Here is a 21,117-nt window from a genome sequence, read left to right on the forward strand (position 1 = left end):
TATTTAAGTTATTCCTCTTATAATTGAAAGGATCAAAAAACCTGTTATCTCATTGGATGCTGAATAGGTATTTAGTCAATATTCTTTTTTTTTTTGAGACAAAGTCTCACTCTGTTGCCAAGGCTGGAGTGCAGTAGCCGGATCTTGGCTCACTGCAACCTCTGCCTCCCAGGTTCAAGCAATTCTCCTGCCTCAGCCTCCCGAGTAGCTAGGATTACAGGCGTGCTCCACCACCCCTGGCTAATTTTGTATTTTTAGTAGAGACGGAGTTTCTCCATTTTAGCCAGGCTGGTCTCAAACTCCCAACCTCAGGTGATCCGCCTGCCTCGGCTTCCCAAAGTACTGAGATTACAGGCGTGAGCTACCATGCCCAGCCAACATTCATTTTTAATAGAGCAAAACTTAGCAAAAGAGGAAAAGGTGGGTAATTAAAATAAAAGACTAACACCACTTGTAATGTTACAAAACTAGGATGTCTCTGGGACATGAGGAACGTTTGGATTTGTGGTATAGCTCCATCAGTTGTGTCTCGGTGAGTGTGTGATTTTAGCCTCTTGTAGCTTCAGTGTATTCATTTCAGAACTAGAGATATAGATAGCAGCTTTTCTGGAGTCATAGAGTTATGAAGATTATATGAGATTTATATAGAAGCCTGGGGTATACTGTAAGAGATAATTTGTTTTTAAAGGAAGGAAAAACATAGAAAGATGTATCATAAGAAGAGAAGCTGCCCAGGTTTTATTCTGACCTTTTTTTGTTCTAAGTGATTAGTTATATTGTGCTACATACCTTGATCAAATTACAATAATTTTGAGGATCCCTTTTAGAACTCTGGTGAGACACTTAGGTAGAGACAGTATAGTAGTGATGAGAGTGTGGACTCTGCAGGGCTGGAGCTTCCCAGGTCAGACCTTAGCTCTGCCGTTTTCTAACTTTGTTATGTTCAGTTACTTAGCTTCTTTGTGCCTTAGTTTCCTTATTTATAGAATGGGAATAATAATGATATCATCCTTTTAGTGTAATTGTTACGTAATTGTAAAAGCGTTTTTGAAATTAATGTGAAGTAGTCAACACTGTACCTTGCATGTAGGTGGAACTGTATAAATGTTACTTCTGTGTTGATGATTCAGCTAAATTATTTTTTTTTAATTACAACACTACCAGGTGTTCATTTTAGAGGAATTAGAAATTACAGATGAACCAAAAGAGAAAGAACATCCTAAAAAGCCTACCTCCCAGGCAGAGCTAAGAATGTTTTAATTTTGCCGTGAATTCTTCCAAACTTTATAGCATAAAAAGAGGTCTGTCTTCCTTCCTTTCCTGTTTGCTCTTTTCCCTGTTTCCAGTCCTTCTCCATTCATTTTCCTGTCTGGTCAACAAATACTGAGCACATACTATGAGCTAGTATTGTGTTAGGACAGTGAGATTCAGTGGTGAGCAGAGATCTAGACAGTCTTTTTGGAGCTTTGAGTTCTAGTGGGAGAAACAAATTTTCAATCAAAATAGCAGGACTGGTTATAAATAGAGATATTTTCTGTAAAGGAAATATATGGGGAGGTTTGACGGATTATGTAGGAAAACCAGGTCTAATCAAATCTGGATGTTGTGTATGTCTTGGTGCCAGTGGACCACTAATAGTTGGAATAAGAATTTAGCAGACTACTAGAGTTAATCAAAAGTATATTGAAAAATTGACACAGTTGATTATATAAAATTAAAAAATTTTCATAAAATATATATTTGCAGTTCATATTACACACAAGAGGCTAATTTCTTGTATAAAGAGTGCCTATAAATAGATAACAAAAGATTAATAACCAAATGGGAAATGAGAAAAGGCTATAGGTAGAAAGTTTTTAGAAATACAAGTGACTCTTAGAAATAAAAGAAGAGGCTCAACTACCACTTATAATAAATGTAGTTCACAACTATAATGAGATATTTGTTACCTTCCAGATTGGCAGAGATCAAAGAATTTAATAGCACTGTATTGAAAAGGTCAAGTGGAACCAAGCACATTAATACACATGTATGCATAACCCAATAGGTACTTTTTGTGGAAGATAGTATGTTAATGTGACAAAAATTACAAATACACTTTTCTTTCCACCCAAAAGTTTTACTTCTAGGAATTACAAACATTATAAATATTATAAATATAGAAATATTAGAAATATTTATTATAGCATTGTTTGTAATGATAAAAGATTGGAAACAGTTTAAATGTCCGTCATTAGTGTACTGGTTAAATAAGTTATGATACCTTCATATAATGGTAGCCTTTTACATACTGATTTGTGTGCAGTAGGCACCAAGTTATATGACAGAAGTGAGTTGGAAAGCAGTGTGTATTGTATACCATCATTTCTGGAAAAATATTTCTTTAAATACACACTTGGTTTGTGCTTAGAACATCTGTGAAAGGACATTTCGAGAGATGGATAACAGTGGTTCTCTAGATAGGAAAACTGGGAACCAGGTAAGAAGGAGTCATATTTTCATTATATATGAATCTGGATTTATATGTTACCTGTTTTGAAAAAGTGAAGTGGTTTTTCAAAATTCATAAGTCAGTCAATGAATAAAAATAAATTATTGTAATCTTCATGGGAATGCACTCTAGTTTGGATTTTTAAAATTTTTATGTTTTTGTAAAAGTCTGAAGCCATGATACAACTGACCACATTCCCTTTGAGCTCATTCCCCTTTCTTAACTAGTTTTCCATGTTGTTTCCTGTCCTGTAGTTAGGAAAAATGAGGCTGACAATCCCATGCCGTGCAGTGACTTGTACACATCTGCAGTGTTTTGATGCTGCCCTTTATCTACAAATGAATGAGAAGAAGCCCACCTGGATTTGTCCTGTATGTGACAAAAAAGCTGCCTATGAAAGTCTAATATTAGATGGGTAAGTATATCCCTTTTAACAGCTGATATGGACTAATACAACAGCTGTTGGCAATGCCTTTGTTCAGTACTACTGAGTGAACTAAATTATAAATAAATTCTACTTTAGCATAAATCCAGATGTTTGTATGTTTTCTGTCTTATACACAATTATACTCAATCTTATTTTTTAAACTGTGGTTAGTGGCATTTTTATCTTTATAATGTGATTTGTGTTGAGGGCAATGTTTTTGCTTTCTAAGATTATATTTTATAAAGCCCAAAGGAAAGAGGGACAAGTTTGCTTAGTGATGGCATTTTGCCTACCTAGAATTTCTTGAAGTAGCAAGTAGGGTCTGTGCAGAAACCAGAGGAAATGATAGGGTAGATACAGACACATTACATAGCTCTTAAGTTCAGAAGTGGAGTTCATGCCCAGATATTTCTGACTCTGGAGTCCAAACTCTTAAGCATCATTTCCATATTATATTGCATGTCAGAGTTTAGAAAATTGCATGAACTAATTTTTTCTAAGTATCTTTTTTTAAAAAAATTGCACGTCATCCCTGTACCATGTAAGATTTAGAAAATACAATTAGTGAATAAATGAAAATAAAATTAACAATCCTATCCTATGGTGATGACTTTGTTATTGACATATTAAAAAAGATTGAAATGATACTTTATGTAGTGATTTATATTAATATATACATATGATTTTTACTCAATATGTAGTGAAAGTATCCTAGATCTTTAAAGATGCTTGTACAACTTTAAAATGTTTTAAGCCATGCACTGTGGCACATGCCTGTAGTCTCAGCTACACAGGAAAGTGAGATAGGAGGATCACTTGAGCCCAGGAGTTCAAGGTGAGCCTGGGCAACATAGTCAGTTGCATCTCTAAAATAAACAACAAAAGTTTTACAAGAGTATTATCTGTGGAGAAAAATAGGGAATGAAGAGTGAATGGGACTTTAACCTTCCTCTCTGAACTTTTACTTTGCTGAGTTTTTATTTTTAGCTTATTTTGAAAAAATTTCAAACCTACAGAGGAGTTGGAACAGTAGCACAAAGAACCTCCCATGTAACTTTGACCTAGATGTGTCAGTTGTTTACATTTCTACCATAGTTGTTTTATCACTTTCTCCCTTAATATGTGTGCATATACACATTTTTGGTGTGTGCATTTGTGAATATAGGGAGAGATGATTGTTAATATTTTTAGAATGCTTTTGAACCGTTTGAGAGTTACATATGTCATCCCCCTTTGTACATTAATATTTGCGATGTGTTTACTAAATTCTTGATATTCGATTTTTGTTTCTTCTTTTTCCATTTAAAATTGCCCTGTGATGTTAACATTTTTGAAGGTGGCATTTTGTGTATGTCTGTGAAATTTTCTTTTAAGTTCTTAGAAATACTCAAAGGGAATGTATAACTTTAAGTCTTTTACTATTTATTATTAAGATACCTCCCAGAAGGGGTAAGCCATTTTTCTCTCCTAGTAAATCATTTCACTCTCATGCTAACAGGCATAACATCGCCCACTTCTCAGTCCTCTCAGCAGCCTTACATATTGAATCTTACTTTAAAAATTTCTACTTTTGAATGTGCTGACTTACATCTGTCATTCTAGTACTTTGGATGGCCAAGGCAGGACGATTGTCTGAGGCCAAGAGTTTGAGGCTGCAATGAGCAATGGTCATGACATTGCACTCCAGCCTGGGTGACAGAGCAAGACACTGTTTCAAAAATTAATTAACGAAATGACAAATAAAAATGTTTACCAATTTCCTAATTGAAAAGATAGCTGATTGTTTTTATTTTTTGTATATAAGAATGATCACATATTTAATTCCATATTGGTCATTATAATATATTTTATGAATTGCCTCTTAATATTCCTTTTTTTTTTTTTTTTTTGAGACAGTCTTGTCCTGTTGCCCAGGCTGGAGTGCAATGGCACGATCTTGGCTCACTGCAACCTCTGCCTCCTGGGTTCGAGTGATTCTCCTGCCTCAGCCTCCCTAGTAGCTGTGATTACAGGCATGCACCACCATGCCCGGCTAATTTTGTATTTTTGGTAGAGATGGGGTTTCCACACATGGGTCAGGTTGGTCTCGGCCTCCCAAAGTGCTGAGATTATGGGTGTGAGCCACCACACCCAGCCAAATATTTTTTTTTTTAAAAACATTTGCTATGGGGTTGTTCATCTTTTTCTTACTGGCCTATAAGTAGTCATTATAGATTGAGGATATTAATTTCTCTGTTCACATGTACCAGATGTATTTTCCCAGTTTGCCTTTTAATTGTATTTGTTGCGAGCTTTGTTTTTCATTCAGAAGCTTTACACTTTTATTTCATCAAGTCTGTCTTTTCCTTTGGAACTTCTGTCTTTAGAGTGTTGTAGAAATTTTATATGAGCACTTGCTTGTTTTCATCAGACATATTTATGATTCCTTTTTCCAGTTGTGCAGTTGTTCCATTATACATTGCTTCATGAAGTCGTTCAGCACAGTACTTACTAAATTCCTATAATGTGTCAGATACTAAGTCTAAAAATGGTAGGCAGAGCATTTCTAGTATGGGAGAGTGTTTAAAAAATTGCATATTAAGGCCGGGTGCGGTGGCTCATGCCTGTAATCCCAGCACTTTGGGAAGCCGAGGCGGGTGGATCACGAGGTCAAGAGATCGAGACCATCCTGGTCAACATGGTGAAACCCCATCTCTACTAAAAATACAAAAATTAGCTGGGCATGGTGGCACGCGCCTGTGGTCCCAGCTACTCAGGAGGCTGAGGCAGGAGAATTGCCTGAACCCAGGAGGCGGAGGTTGCAGTGAGCCGAGATCATGCCATTGCACTCCAGCCTGGATAACAAGAGCGAAACTCCATCTCAAAAAAAAAAAATGAAAAATAAAAATAAAAATTGCATATTAGTGTAAAGTGCTATGAAGGTAAGGAAGACTGGGGATGGGGAATGAACTTTACAGTAGAGAATAGATGATCCCATTAAGGTAGGGATCACCTCACCCTAGCACCCAGCTTTTTCTAAACCACATTTACTGAATAATCTCACCCACAGATCTGAGATACTACTTGGATTATCTAATACATTTCTTGTGAATACTAGTGTTAACTTCTAAACTGCTATTTGTTCCATTGATCAAAGTGTTAGTGGACCAGTACAAAACTGTTTTAATTATTAGATTTCTATTATGTGGTTGTATTTCTTAGGCCATTTCTTTTCAGAATTTTTTTTGACTAGTATCACAGTATATTCTGCCATATTCACTTGAATAAAAAAGTGTTCTCAAATTACACAAAACCTTTTTGGATTTTGATTAACATCATACTGAGTTTTCAGTATAATTGAGAAAAATAAGCCTCTTTGCATGATGTGGACATTTTGACATAAGAACTACTCATGTTAAATGTACAATTTGGTAAATTCTGACCTATATATATCTATGAAGTTGTTATTCCAGTCACAATAATGAACACACCCTTCACACCCAAAGTTTTCTCATGTATGTTTTTAATCTCTCCCTCTCACTCAGTCCTCAAGCAAACACTGATACGCTCGGTTTTTATAGATTAGTTTAGATTTTCTAGACTTTTATATAAATGGAGTTGTAAACTATGTACTTACTTTGTCTTCTTTTACTCAGCATACTTGTTTGAGATACATTTATGTTGTTGCATGTACCAATAGTTCATTTTTAGCTGAGTTGCATTCTAATCTAATCCCCAGTTTGTCAGTTTGTGTGTTGATGGTGTGTTTCTGGTTTTTTGGGCTGTTGCAAATACAGCTGCTGTGAACATTCATGCCCAAGTCTTAGTGTGGACTGTTTTCATTTATCTTGGGTAAATACTTAGGAGTGGAATGCCTAGTCACATGCCAGGTGTGTGCTTAACTGCCATAAACTGTCAAACTGTTTTCCAAAGCAGTTGTACTATTTTATATTATATTTCCACTAGCAGTACATGGAAAGTTTAGATTGTTCCTCATTGTCATTAACATTTGGTATGGTTAATCTATTTTTTTTTTTTTTTGGAGACAGTCTTGTTCTGTTGCCCAGGCTGGAATGCAATGGCATGATCTTGGCTCACTGCAACCCCTGTCCCCCAGGTTCAAGCTATTCTCTTGCCTCAGTCTCCCCAGTAGCTGGGATTACAGGCACCTGCCACCATGCCTGGCTAATTTTTTGTGTTTTTAGTAGAGACGGGGTTTCGCCATGTTGGCCAGGCTGGTCTCCCAACTCCTGATCTCAAGTGATCCACCCGCCTCGGTCTCCCAAAGTACTGGGATTACAGGTGTGAGTCACCGTGCCTGGCCAGTTAGTCTTTTTAATTTTAGATCATACTATGGTATATGGTGTTACTCCATTGTGGGTTTAATTTGCATTTTCCTTATTACTAATTGTAGTGAGCATCTTTGCATATTTATTCTGTATCTGTATTTTTTTTGGTGAAGTGACTTCAAATTTTTGCCCACTTTTCAATTGGGCTTTGTTTTCATATTATTGAATGTTGGTGGTTCTTTATGTATTCTGTATACAAACCTGTTGCTACGGGTATGATTTGTAAATGTTTTCTGTCATTTTATCTTTTTAGTCTTTTAACAGTGTGTTTCAAATAGCAAAAGTGTCTAATTTGAATGAAGGCTGGTTTACCAAGTTTTTCTTTTATGAATTGTGCGTTTGGTATTACCTTAAGACATTTTCCCTAACTCAAGGTCACAAAGATTTTTTCTGAGCTTCCTGTAGGAATTTTATAATTTACTTTTACATTTAGGTTTATTATTTCTATCAAGTTAATTTTTGTGTATGGTGTAAGATAAAGAACAGGGTTTTTGGTTTCTTTTGGTGTATGGCCATGTGATTGTTACACCATTTGTTAAGATTAGTTTTTCCTCATTTAATGGCTTTTGCACTTTTTACAAAAAATTAATTGACTATATGTATGGATCTCTGGACTGTTATATTGATTTATTTGTCTGTAGTTATGTCAATACTGCATTTCCTGGAATTTAGGTAGTGTGAATCTTCCAGCTTTGTTCTTCTTTTTTCAAAATTTTCTTGACTATTGTAGATTCTTTGCATTTTCATACAAATTTTGGAATCAACTTGTCAATTAGGGAAAAAACCTGCTGAGATTTTGTTTTTCATTGACTCTGTAGATAAGTGTGTGGTGATGTAACAATATTGAGTCTTTGATTTATGAATAGGATGTACCTTTCTAATTATTAGTCTCAGCAGTGTTTTGTAGTTTTCAATGTATTTTGTACATCTTTTGTCAAGTTTATTCCTAAATATTTCATATCTCTGTGGTATTTAAAAATTTTTTCTAATTATGGCTAATATATAGAAATATAGTTGACTTTTGTATATTGCTCTCATATGTTACTAAGGGATGAGATATGTTACTCTCATCCTTTAGTAATTCTAGTAGCTTTATTATAGATTACATAGGATTTTCTATATAGTCAGTAATGTTTTTTAAATAAAGACAGTTTTACTACTTTTCTAACGTGGATGCCTTTTATTTTGTTTTCCTGCCCTTTTGCATTGACTAGTCTGGTAATATGATGAATTATGTTGATTGACTTTTGGATATTAAACTAATCTTGTATTGTGGGAATTAACCCCATTTGGTCATGATTTGTTATCCCGTGTATATTTGTTGTTGGATTTGTTTTGCAAAGTTCATGGGGGTTGTTGGTATTTAGTTTTGTTGCAATGCCTGCCTGGTTTTACTGTCAGAGTAATGCTGACCTTGTACAGTGAGCTGCAAGTAGTGGTATTATTTCTCCTCAAATATTTGGTAGAATTCCCTAGAGAAGACTTTGGGCCTGGGATTTTCTTTGTGGTGAAGTTTTTAACTACAGATTCAACTTATTTAATAGACATAGGGCTACTTAGGGTATCTGTTTCTTTTGGAGTGAGTGTAAATAAGTTTGACCGGAAGCTGATTTTTCTGTTTTTCTATTTAATTTGTTTCCGTTTTATTCTTTGTTATTTCTCTTTTCTTGTTTTTACTATAATTTGCTTTTTTTCTAGTTTCATAAATTTACTGATTTGAGACTTTATTTTCTAATAAGGAAAGGTTAATGCTATAAATTTCCCTTTAATCAGTACTTTAGCTACAGCCCACAAGTTTTATTACATTTTTATTTTCATTCAGTTCAAAATCTTACTCTTGAACTGAATGAAACATGAGTCAAAGACTTATGAATCTTTGACTCATGTTTCTTTTGTTTAGTTTCCAGATATTTCTGGATTTTTCAGATTTTTCTGATTTGACTTAATTTGAACATAGTTCAAATACGCTTTGCTTATTTTAAATTTATTGAGACTTATTTCCCTAGTCTTCCCTCCTTCCCCTACCCCTTTATTCTTTTTCTCTTGAAATTAAAATTTATATATTATTTTACTGTATGGCATCCTTTGTCTGCTTGTTTGTTTTGCGTGCTGTGTTAGAGGTCGTTCTTACTGTCAGTCTCAGCTAGGAGACTCCAGGCATCTACTTTTGTTTAGCCATTGATGCTCATCAGTGAGTTACAGAGGTGATGCTTAGTAAGTTACTTAACTATTATGTTGCCTGTTACAGATTTAAAAGATAGGGCAAAGGGGGTGTAATAATTGTAAAGTACAAAGTATTGCAATACTAAAAAAAAGGGGTCATGTAACATTACTTTTGTTTTCTTGGTAATGTGTGTTACTTTCTTATTTCACCTTTAAGCAAAGCTGTTGATTACATGTATGTACTTCTTAATTGGTTTTTAGGCTTTTTATGGAAATTCTCAATGACTGTTCTGATGTGGATGAGATCAAATTCCAAGAAGATGGTTCTTGGTGTCCAATGAGACCGAAGAAAGAAGCTATGAAAGTATCCAGCCAACCGTGTACAAAAATAGAAAGTATGTATAAGAACAGCAGCAGAGAGCAAAGCAGTGAGACTTGTGCCACATTATCATTAATCTTGGCCCCTAGAACCATACATTTGGAATTCAGCTTGTTGACTTAATCTTTTAATTATATATAATTTCCCCCAAATGATTTTTATTCTTTCCTGAAGAAATGTGCTAAAGTTTATACCATCTTACCAACTATTTCATAGTGTATTTTTCCTGTGTAGAATAAGCAAAACATTTATATAAAATCATTTTAATATATGATGTTTGTTACAAAATAAAAAGTCACAAATACATTTATATGGACAGTGTTTCAGAATTGTTTTTAGAGTATTTGTAAGTGGAACCCTAGGTGGAGGTGAGGTTAGAGAGGCTACATCATTGATTAATAACCTTGGTAGTGTGGGGGTGATCACAGGTTAGTTGCTCAGAAAGTAAACAAATTGTTTCCTTCCATTTCTCTGTGGGAAGGAATTTTACCATTGCCTTGATTACCTAGAATGTGTATTTATCCATCAAGTGCCTGCATCTGTCCACACTAAGTAGGGAAACTGAGGGTATTTTGAATAATTGAAGCTCAGTGGTGAACTTGGAGTTTCTTTTTATCTAACGGTCTACTCACTGCATTTCAGTTTTGTTCTGATTACATTTAAGTTCTAACAATGTAATGAATAATTAAGAGTAAAAAGAGAGGGGGAAAAAATAAAGGATTTATCCCATTATTATTTCTCTGTGATTGATACTGAACCTGAGTGCAGTGTCTAAGAATTCTCTCATCTTTGAGAAAAATGGGGAGTGATGTACTTAAGTTTCTATTGCTTTACCATTATCAACTATCATTCATTTTTAACTAAATACAGAGAATAATATACTTTTCTATGAAAATATGAGTTAACAAATATGGTATGTGAGACTATCTTTGTGGGCAGAAAGAACCTATGTGATTAGTAGATAATTCACAAGAAAAGTTTAAATGTCTGAATAACTTAAGTGAGAGGTTTGGGTTTTTACAGCTTATCAAGGTGAAAGTTTTTATCAAGTTCTAGCTTATGGTGAAAAGTCTGTATACTTTCTTTGATATGAGCATAATTGCTAGAATGGAAATACCTGGTTCCGAGCGAACTGTGCCACATGTCTGTGAGAATACACAGCTGGTGAAATCACCTATTCTTGCATGGCCTGAGAGCAGTTCCCTAACCAGCAGTTAGGGAGCTGGTATCTGTCCATGGGTTTGTGGCTTCACTGTGGCTGTGTGTCATCAGGAATCTACTATACTGAACATACTAGACTCTACAGCTAGAGTTCGTGTTATACCTTTAATTTTTTTTTTCCTTTTGTTTCCTTACATGCAGGTTCAAGTGTCCTCAGTAAGCCTTGTTCAGTGACTGTAGCCAGTGAGGCAAACAAGAAGAAAGTAGATGTTATTGATCTTACAATAGAAAGCTCTTCTGATGAAGAGGAAGACCCTCCTGCCAAAAGGAAATGCATCTTTATGTCAGAAACACAAAGCAGCCCAACCAAAGGGTTTGTTAATTTATAGTTCACTATTGTTCATTATACTTGCAACTAATTGCTTTTGGGATAGGTTTATAAATGTCTCTTTGGGAAATGGCATAAATATAGAAGGTTATTTTAATTTGCTTTTGTTCAGTTGAAATATTTTCAAATAAGCACATTGTTTATAGGAAAGCAAATTTTGATGGAGAAAATATTTACATCTTTGGAAAGTGAGCGTGTGAGGTATTTATTTCCTACCTGAGACTTTTTGTTACTTTCTTGAACCTATTTGTAAGGAAATTTGGCATCTCAGACCAGCGTGAGAAAGCCTGGTGTAATGGAGTGTGGAACTGGGAATCTGACAAATAAGGGATTCCAATTTTGGCACCATCACTCACTTGTTCTATGATCTTAGATGAAATACTTAATTTGATTGAGCCTCTTTTGTGCTCTGTTAAATGGAGCTAAATAATGCCTATATTACAGGATTATTTTCAGGTTTTAATAAGATGATGAAAGAAAGCCTCAGTGTCAGGCATGTGGTAATTTCTCAATAAAAATTGGTTTATTTCCCTTCTCACCCTTTCCAGGGAAAAATATGGGTGGATAGGATGGCATTTTACCTGAATTTTAGCATGGATTCTCTATAAGTTATCTGGCAGAAGCCATTATTGACCTGTATTAAAAGATAGGTTTAGGTATTTAGCAGTAGTTGCTTTTTCAGAGAGGTTTTGGACCATACAAGGAGATAACAGGAGAGTTCTCTTGACAGTCCACAAACACATTCTTTGAAACTTGGGTGTTTTAGTGTCATCTTTTTTGGCCTTTTGGTCCACTTAGTTTTATAATGGCTTTACTGAGGTATGATTTACATAGGATAAAATGTACCCATCTTAAGTATATAATGCACAATTCAGCAATTTTAGTAGATACATAGAGCTGTGCAATCATCACCATGATTCGGTAGTAGAATATTTCCAACACCAAAAACTTTCTTCATGTTCTTTTGTAGTTTATTCCTATTTGTGGAATAAATAGGATATTTATTTATCCTATTCACAGATAAGGAATAAACAGATAAAACTCCAAATATAGGCAGTCTTTGTTTTTTGTCTCTATAATGCCTATTCTAAACATTTTATATAAAATATCTACTTCTGCAGCATTTTTTATAGTTTCAAGAATTAAATCTTTTCAGCTACCTTCTTTACTGTTAAAATACTTATGTTTCCAGATATAGTTTACACATATAGTAAGGGCATATATTTACTTTTATCCATTTAATTAGAATGAGGTGGGATTTTTGTGTTTGTGGAACAAAATGAGGAAATGATTTCAAGTGGGTTTTTTCCTGGTGTGCCAATCATTTATTGCTCCTTTGAAACAAATTGGTTGGTACATCTACAATTTAAATGATAAACAGAACATGAAGAAATAATTTTGAAGTGGTTACTGGGGTGGAAAATCAAGAGAATGAATGCTTAGATGTCATGTTTCTGGATTTTTCTCTCTAATGATATCCTTTAGAATATACTGGAAAAACATGAGTTGCAAGTACTGTAGTTGGCTCAATTCATGCCAGGTTGAGAGGTCATGCCTAGCAATGCTGACTCATGAATTGATGTGATCTTGGAGCATGTCTCTAGTGGCATGCCACAAGGGTCTACCCTCTGTCCTTTACCACATTTTTATCTGTACTTGATGAGCCCATGAAACAGGAGGGATGGCACATGCACAGTGGCTGACAAAATTTGAAATGACCTCACTATAAAGAGGAATAAGGATAGTTTACATCTGTGGTCAGCTACTATAGAGGTAAATGTTAAGGCTCCTCATCTAGGCTGAAAAGAAAACAAAAACTAACATTGGTAAGTATAAGGTAGAAATTTCTGATTAAACCAGCAACACATGACAGTTTTTATTTTAAAAGTCTGTATAAAATGCAGCTACTTAGTTCATTGCATGAAGCTGGTATAGCCCGTAGCACCCAACTTAGACGTACACATTAATACCCACATGGAAGAACTCTTAGGAAAAACAGGCTCATGTAGAAAGGTAAATGAAAATTCTGAATTCAGTCTTAGGAAATCATTTAATTATATATTAAAATGACATCTGTGACCAAGTAGAGTTTATCCTAGGAATGCTGTAATATTAGAAAATAGACTGATAAGATGGATCTTATCATAAAGACAACTATATAGTCATCTTCATGGATGCTAGAAAGGCATTCAGTGAATTGCCATTTCTCATAGAAACTCTTTCAAATGTCAGATTTCACTTAATGATTTGAAGGGTTCATCACTTAACCAATTTGTTCTTAGCATTAATAAAAGAAGCATAGACCAGGTGCAGTGACTCACGCCTGTAATCCCAGCACTTTGGGAGGCCAAGGTGGGCGGATTACAAGGTCAAGAGTTTGAGACCAGTCTGACCAACGTGGTGAAACCCTGTCTCTACTAAAAATAAAAAAATTACCTGGGTGTGGTGACACACTCCTGTAATTCCAGCTACTCAGGAGGCTGAGGCAGGAGAATTGCATGAACCCAGGAAGCGGAGGCTCCAGTGAGCCAATATCCTGCCACTGCACTCCAGCCTGGGTGACAGAGTGAGACTCTGTCTCAAAAAAATAAAAAAATAAAAATAAAAGAAGCATAGTGTCCAGGATCCATACCATGCCAGTTTTGTTTCATTTTAGGCTGTATGACTTTTAGAGCATTTCAGTCAGTGCTGATCATCAAGAATGGTATTAACAAATGAGTATGGCCACAGCAGGGGAACAGGAAGGTGAATAGTGGAACCTGGAGCATGACAGACGAGTGGGTCTTACGGACTGAAGCTGTTAAACCAGGAGAAGAGATTATGTGATAGCCACCTTGTAGTTCTTAAAAGGGAGACATTGACTAGCTGGATTAAGTTTATTCTTTGTTACCAGATTTAGGTCCAATGGACTAAAGATACATGGACAGACTTTCTATTGAAGCTTTCTGAACACTAGGAAATTTAATCTTTTGTCCCAAAGTCATGTTTTCTGTGTTAGAGTGGCTGCCACCTTGTCACAGTGTCATAGTGGAGGCAGAGTGGCTGCCACCTTGTCACAGTGTCATAGTGGAGGCTCATGCTGTTGTTATATCATCACTGTGATTCTTTCCTACTCTTTAGACTTTTGTGGCTTTGTTCCCGGTCATCCTTTTTATACCCTTTCTTGTGCCTCAGCGTCTAAAGTTTTTATGGTTTTTCTATGCTGTGTAAGTTTATCTTAGGATTTCTTGGCCATCAAGGATAGTAAGCAAATGAGGAAGAGTAGAGAATGAGAAAACTTATTCTAATTTATGACCCCAAAATTATGTCAGCAACTATTTTTTTTAAGTAGAATATATGTGAAAAATAGACAAAAAGGTGTAAGACCTTATATTCAGTAAAACGTTTACAATCTTGTAAAATACAATATATATTTTCATTTTGGAAACCAAAATTAATATAACAATGATTATCTGTTGAGGACTCCATTTCAACCTTTAGACTTGTACATAACATAAAGTTGGAAACGTATGAAGATGATCAAATAGGAAAACCAGAACTCTCTTAATCTGTTTTTTAACTGAGTAATACAGTTGATTACTCTAAAATTCGAAATCCTACCTTATTGCAGAAATAATAATAACAAAAGGAAAAAAATCATTCATTAAACTTTTACTAAGTATAAGGAATTTCTAAATTGTCCCAAGTAAAATGTCCATGACTTTTTGTAATAGATACTGTAATCACTATTTTACAGATGAAAAAACAGAGTGTAAAAGACTTATAGCATACTACGGTAAAGGCTACAACCAGGAGCCTAAGGGCATTCAAGGGATTTTGAGAGGGACAGCAGGGGTTAGGGAGGTTGGGGAGGGATAACATGGGGAGAAATGCCAGATGTAGGTGATGGGGTGGGGAATGGAGACAGCAAACCACATTGCCATGTATGTACCTATGCAACTATCCTGCATGATCTGCACATGTACCCCAGAATCTAAAGTACAATAAAAAAAAGTATGTGTGTGTATATATATACATATATATATGTGAAATTATAATTAGGTATCAATGAGAAACCATTTTGCCAAAGCAAATAAATTTAAATTCCCTCGCAACTATTTTTTATTAACTTATTTATTTTGATTTTTTTGAGACAGGGTCTTAATTTGTTACCCAGGCTAGAATGCAGTGGTGTGATCTCGGCTCACAGCAGCCTTGACCCCCTGGGTTCAAGCATTTCCCCTGCTTCAGCCCTTCAAGTAGCTGGAACTACTATGCCCAGCTAATTTTTTTTGTATTTTTTGTAAAGATGGGGTTTTACCATGTTGTCCAGGCTGTTCTCAAACTCCTGAGCTCAAGCCATCTGCCTGTCTCGACCTCCCAAAACGCTAGAATTATAAAGTGCATGAGCCACCACACCTGGCCTGTGAGCAACTATTTTTTAAGAGGTATATTATTTTAGTAAAAATTATTCTTATAAACAATTTTACAAATCACCAAGAAGAAAGCAAAAAATATCTCATCTAGAGAGAATTATTGCCATTTTGATGGCAGTCCTATTCCCTTTCTTTGCATACCAACTGGAGTCTTTAAATGCAGTCTTATAATACTTACCAGAAGAAACTTGTATGTTAATCTTAAGACATTTAGAAAACCTCTGATGTTTTGCCATATTCAAAGATAATTTTACATATTATGCCCCTTCCCCACTACTAGAGATTGAATGGTTGCTTTGCCTTAATAAGGTGATATTCTGAAGACAGGAAACATAGTAAGGATAAATCTGTATGTCTCCAGATTAATAATCATTAGGAATTGGTAGCAAAATTGAATCTTTTTTATACTTTTATGATCATAAAGTGGAGCATACAGTGAACTTCAGGGTTATAAATAGAAATTGTCAGTCCTTTTTCAGACATCCAAGTCCTAGCCAAATGTGAGTTTCATGTAATTCTCTGATCCAGCATACAATTCGGACTAGTAATATTTGCTATGTAGCAGCATTCTAGCAATTCACGTTTGTGTTGTGATATTATGGATAAAGTTACAAAAGTTTAGAACATATATGTACATTTGCATAATGTATACATGTATCTGTGTGTGTGTGTGTGTGTTTACCAATCCTAAGAAGAGGCAGTAACAAATTTTAAAAGCTTTAAATCTTTTTATTACCATTAACATCACATTTTTGCATCCATCATTTTACCATCCATAGCCATTTACATTTTTTCATGGAATCTGTTACTCATATCTGTAAATACATCTATTTTTTGCATAGGCTTTAGAAGCATTTTGTTTCTGAATGTGGTTCTTGTGAAGATTCCAATAGCAAAAACCTGCTCCTCGTATTTAATTTGATAATCCTGACTAATGACTACTTTAAGCCACTCTATATAAAGTTGAATTTGTATTAATGGTTGCAACATTCAGGTAATGGGAATTAACCAATACTAAATAGTTTAGCTTTTCATATGTTTGCTGAAGTTTTAGATGTTGATTTACTAATTTGTATCCCCATTGGATTTTCACATTTCGATGTTTTAACAGCCAGCAGTTGGTATTGCTTAAGTAAGGAGTAGCTATTTAATCATTTAAAGTTTCATGTTGCTAAGTGACAGGACACGTGCAGTTATTAGGTGTTACTGTGGTGACAGACAGGTCAGGTGTATGGGGATATTCACTTGACTCCTCTATAGATGTAAGTCAAGGGGTCAGGGAAGGGAAGGGAACTCTGTTAATGGTTATTTATAAGTCTATCAAGTTGAAGGGTCGATCAGGATCAAAACAAAAGAAAATCTCCAGTGTGAAATAGCAAAGGAAGAGAAAGACGAGTGGGAGAAAGATGTTCATTGTCTTTTTCTTGTACCAGAAAGTCTTCTAGTTTCTTTGAGTAACAGAGAAAAAAATGTGATAGGTTAAATGTACTTTTTTTTTTGAGACAGCATCTTACTCTGTCGTCCAGGATAGAGTGCAGTAGAACATTCATGGCTCACTGCAGCCTTAACCTCCTGAACTCAAGCAGTCTTCCCACCTCAGCCTCCTAAGTAGCTAGCACCTTAGCCATGCTTCAGCACATGTGGCTTTTTTTTTTTTTTAATTTTTGTGGATACAAGGTCTCCCTGTGTTGCCTAGTCTGGTCTCAAACTTCTGGCTCAAGAAATTCTCCTGCCTTGGCCTCCCAAAGTCCTGAGATTACAGATGGGAGCCACCTTGCCTGGCTCTAAATGTACTTTTAAGTAGAAACTTTTTAAATTAAATGAAACTTTTTATGTATATATTTTTGGTCTTTAAAAGCCTGCTATTAACATTTTTTAAAAATACTTTTTTAAAGATATTAATACTTTGAGACAGTCAGAATAATCAGAGCCATTTCTTTAGCCCCTTCCCCAGCACTCAGATATACCCCAATCTCTCTCTCCTCCTTACCCACTGTGTCTTTCCTCCAATTTCTCTTATAAACTCTTGTGTGTGAGAGGTGGTCTCATGTTATTTGGAAAACTTTTGATGATGTTCTGTTCTTCGGTGATCCCTGTTGAGGACCACTGTTTTCAAACCTCCAAAAAAGATGAGCTTTAGATACAATATAACTTATTTTATATTCTCCCAACTTCTCTTTTCCTCCAGAGTCTGCCTTTTCTAACATTGCTCACATCCTGCTTGTGGTTTTAGGTCTTGGAGTAGCACTGGAGGCTAAGAAATCTCCAGATTCTAAACTACAGGCAGGTGGTTGATTTTTGGAAGATAACTTCTTTCCATCTTTATCTACCTCAGGAAAATGTATTTTCAAATACTAGTAAATGAATTTTCTAGTACTAGAAAATGTATTTTCAAATACTTATGTTATTGCCTCAAGCATATTATTTGTCATAAGCTTCCTAAATGGATCAGTTTTTAATCCAAGATTTCTGAACTCTAGCCTGTGTTATTTATTCACTTTTCTGGGACTAACGTAGTTGCCAATTCAACCATATATGTACTCTCAAGACAACTGTTTTCCACATTGGTAGTGACATCTATTTTTAAGTGATTTGACATTTAAACTGAGGTTATGAAATAGTTTGTCAGTTAGAGTACAAAGAATGTCATGCAAATTGGCATGATTTCTTCTTACCGATATTTAATAATCAGCAAAAGGGAAAGGATGTCCGGAAGTTGCCAATCCCAGTCTAGCTTTGTGACCATGGTTCTACTTTAAGTTTCTAAGACACTTTCTTCATCTTCGTAATGGTCCCTTCCAGCTACAGAATTCTGTACCTTTGTCATTAAGCTTACGGTAGTTGACTGACAGTGCTTTGGGATACTAACCTTGATGTTGTACCCCTTGTTTGCAAGGTAGCCACCATCAACTATAAGACCACTAATGATGCTCAGTTTCGTACATACATTCAAGGATGTCTTTCTTGTGAAGTTGTAGTTGTTTACCCTGAGAAAATGCAGGTTAAATAGGAAGAATGCAAAAAAAAGTCTCTGTTTAAGCTTGAACTTTTTCAAAAATATGTTTAATTATGCTGCTTCTTGAAATTATAAAAATCCTATGGTGTATATATTTATATAATACCAATTGTGAAGTATTTATTACATATGTTTAATTTGTATTTTTAGTAGCATGAAAAGCTCATTTTAAAATCATAAACCCTCTTAGGATTTCACCTGCCTGGTAGGTGGTATCATGGTAGCCAGCATTTTTATTTCTGGACGTTATATTTTAAATCCTGAATACTCATCCTCATTTCTGATTGTGGCCTATTGCCATCAAGTTTGTCGGCTTTAAGATTGGGTAGTTTTGCTCAGATGATTTCCAGAAAAGATTGCAAATAATACAATTCAAGTTAGAATTGAAGAAATTTGGGTTGTGCTGTAGTGAGTAGCTTCACTCATAAAGTTTCCCTGATTTAAATCAAACCTTAGGGATCTTTCTGTGTTAGTTTTAAATTTCTTTATAGGTAGAATCACTGATGCCCATATACATATTACATACACATTAATAAAAGTGACATCTATTTCTATTTTGGATGAAAGTGTTATATCTTATTCCAGTACTGTACATTGTGATTGAATGTCAACTTGCTCTATGTCGCAGCTGCTGTTGAGAGCCAAGATATGTTCATGTTAAAATGAAGACTGTTATGGGAGAGGAGAGGAGAGTGGAGTGCTGTGTAGTGAGTAGCTGCCATATAGTTGTGCTGAAACTAGTGAACAAACGACTGAGAGTGCCCAGTGGTGCAGCTCTTCTCTCCTGTGAACTAACAGCCAGATTGTTTGTAATTTCCCATGCTATTTAAAACAGGGTTCTCATGTATCAGCCATCTTCTGTAAGGGTGCCCAGTGTGACTTCGGTTGATCCTGCTGCTATTCCGCCTTCATTAACAGACTACTCAGTACCATTCCACCACACGCCAATATCAAGCATGTCATCAGATTTGCCAGGTATGTGGAGAGTTTTTATTTTCTTTTTTTTTAATCAAAGTTTATTATTTTTAATTTTAATCTGTGAAACCAATATAGTTTTGAAATTTTAAATAGAAATGCTAAGGAAATTTGAAGACGTCATGTAAAGGTCATATCTGTTTTTATACATCACATCCAGTTGTTATTTTAACTACAGAGCAAGCTGTAGATTCCTATTGATGAGAAATATAGTAGAATAATAAATGTTATAGATTTTAGTCTCGCATTTGGAGAATTTGACTTTTTCTTGATTTATTTACTATAAAACCTCACAGGTGAGGGGAGAATATTTTCTCATACTCTTCTTGGTAGCCCATCAGAACTTCAGAATATATTGATGTTGTTTGGGGTTGATTTTTTTTTTTATACTAGCTGTGGATTTTATTCTCCTTACAAAGATAGGGTCTACCATCTGTTTCCCTAGAGTGGGGCTTAATACTTGGGGATATCTTTTATATGTACAGTAGTTTCGCCTTATCCACAGGGGATAAGTTCCAGGACCCCCAGTAAATGCTTGAAACCATAGATATTACAGAATCCTATATATTGTTTTTTTTTTCTATGTAGACATACACATGATAAAGTTGAATTGAATTTTTAAATTAGGCATAGTAATAGATGAACAACAATAATATTAAAATAGAACAGTTATAACAATATGCTGACGTCACTACTCTTGCGCTTTGGTGTCATTATTAACTAAAATAAGGATTACTTGAACACAAGCACTATATACTGAGATATAGTTAATCTGATAACTTAGATGGCTACTAAGTGACTAAGAGCTGAGAGCCACTGGACAAAGGAATGGTTCATGTCCTGGGTGGGATGGAGCATGGTGGAGCCAGGACAGCATGAGATTTTGTCAGACTATTCAGAGCAGTATGTAATTTAAAACCTATGAATTATTTCTGGAATTTTCCATGTGATATTTTCTGACTGCAGTTGACCATAGGTAACTAAAATTACAGAAGGCAAAACCCTGGATTAAGGGGGAGTCTACTGAATAATATTAAGGTTGCTTGAATTACCTTAGAATCAGGACTTCTGCAACCAAGAACATATTACAAAATTTAAACTTCCCTCCTTTACTCTTCTTCCCTCTCTCTGTAGCCATTGTTTTTGCAGACATTTCTGTCAATTATATTTGAGCAAATTAGAACCAGTACATTCATGACTTCCTTTCTCTTGGAAGGCCCTTTTAGTGGAGTACAATTCTCTCCTCTTGTTACTAGTTTTCTTCTCTAGATTTATGAAGTTAATTTTGACCTATGATTTATTTTTTTTCTCTCCTTAGTAAGGTCTTTATTTTAAGCAGAATACTTATCCTGTTGGTGGAAATTTGTGTTACTG

At 35.1% G+C, this 21,117-nt stretch overlaps 1 protein-coding gene across 9 annotated transcripts in view; it reads left to right on the forward strand.

The window, feature by feature from the left end:
* PIAS2 (protein inhibitor of activated STAT 2) overlaps positions 1-21,117 on the forward strand; it is a 120,927-nt gene that overhangs the window by 90,605 nt on the left and 9,205 nt on the right. For all 9 annotated transcript variants that reach the window (XM_064379213.1, XM_064379214.1, XM_021670066.2 and 6 more), the window contains 4 exons: positions 2,746-2,906; positions 9,671-9,804; positions 11,151-11,322; positions 19,604-19,743. In XM_064379213.1, the coding sequence (XP_064235283.1) occupies positions 2,746-2,906; positions 9,671-9,804; positions 11,151-11,322; positions 19,604-19,743 (607 nt within the window). The remainder of the gene's footprint in view (positions 1-2,745; positions 2,907-9,670; positions 9,805-11,150; positions 11,323-19,603; positions 19,744-21,117) is intronic.

This window comes from Aotus nancymaae, unplaced genomic scaffold (assembly GCF_030222135.1).
Source record: "Aotus nancymaae isolate 86718 unplaced genomic scaffold, 86718_ANA_hifiasm-v0.15.2.pri h1tg000020l, whole genome shotgun sequence".
Lineage (NCBI taxonomy): Eukaryota > Metazoa > Chordata > Mammalia > Primates > Aotidae > Aotus > Aotus nancymaae.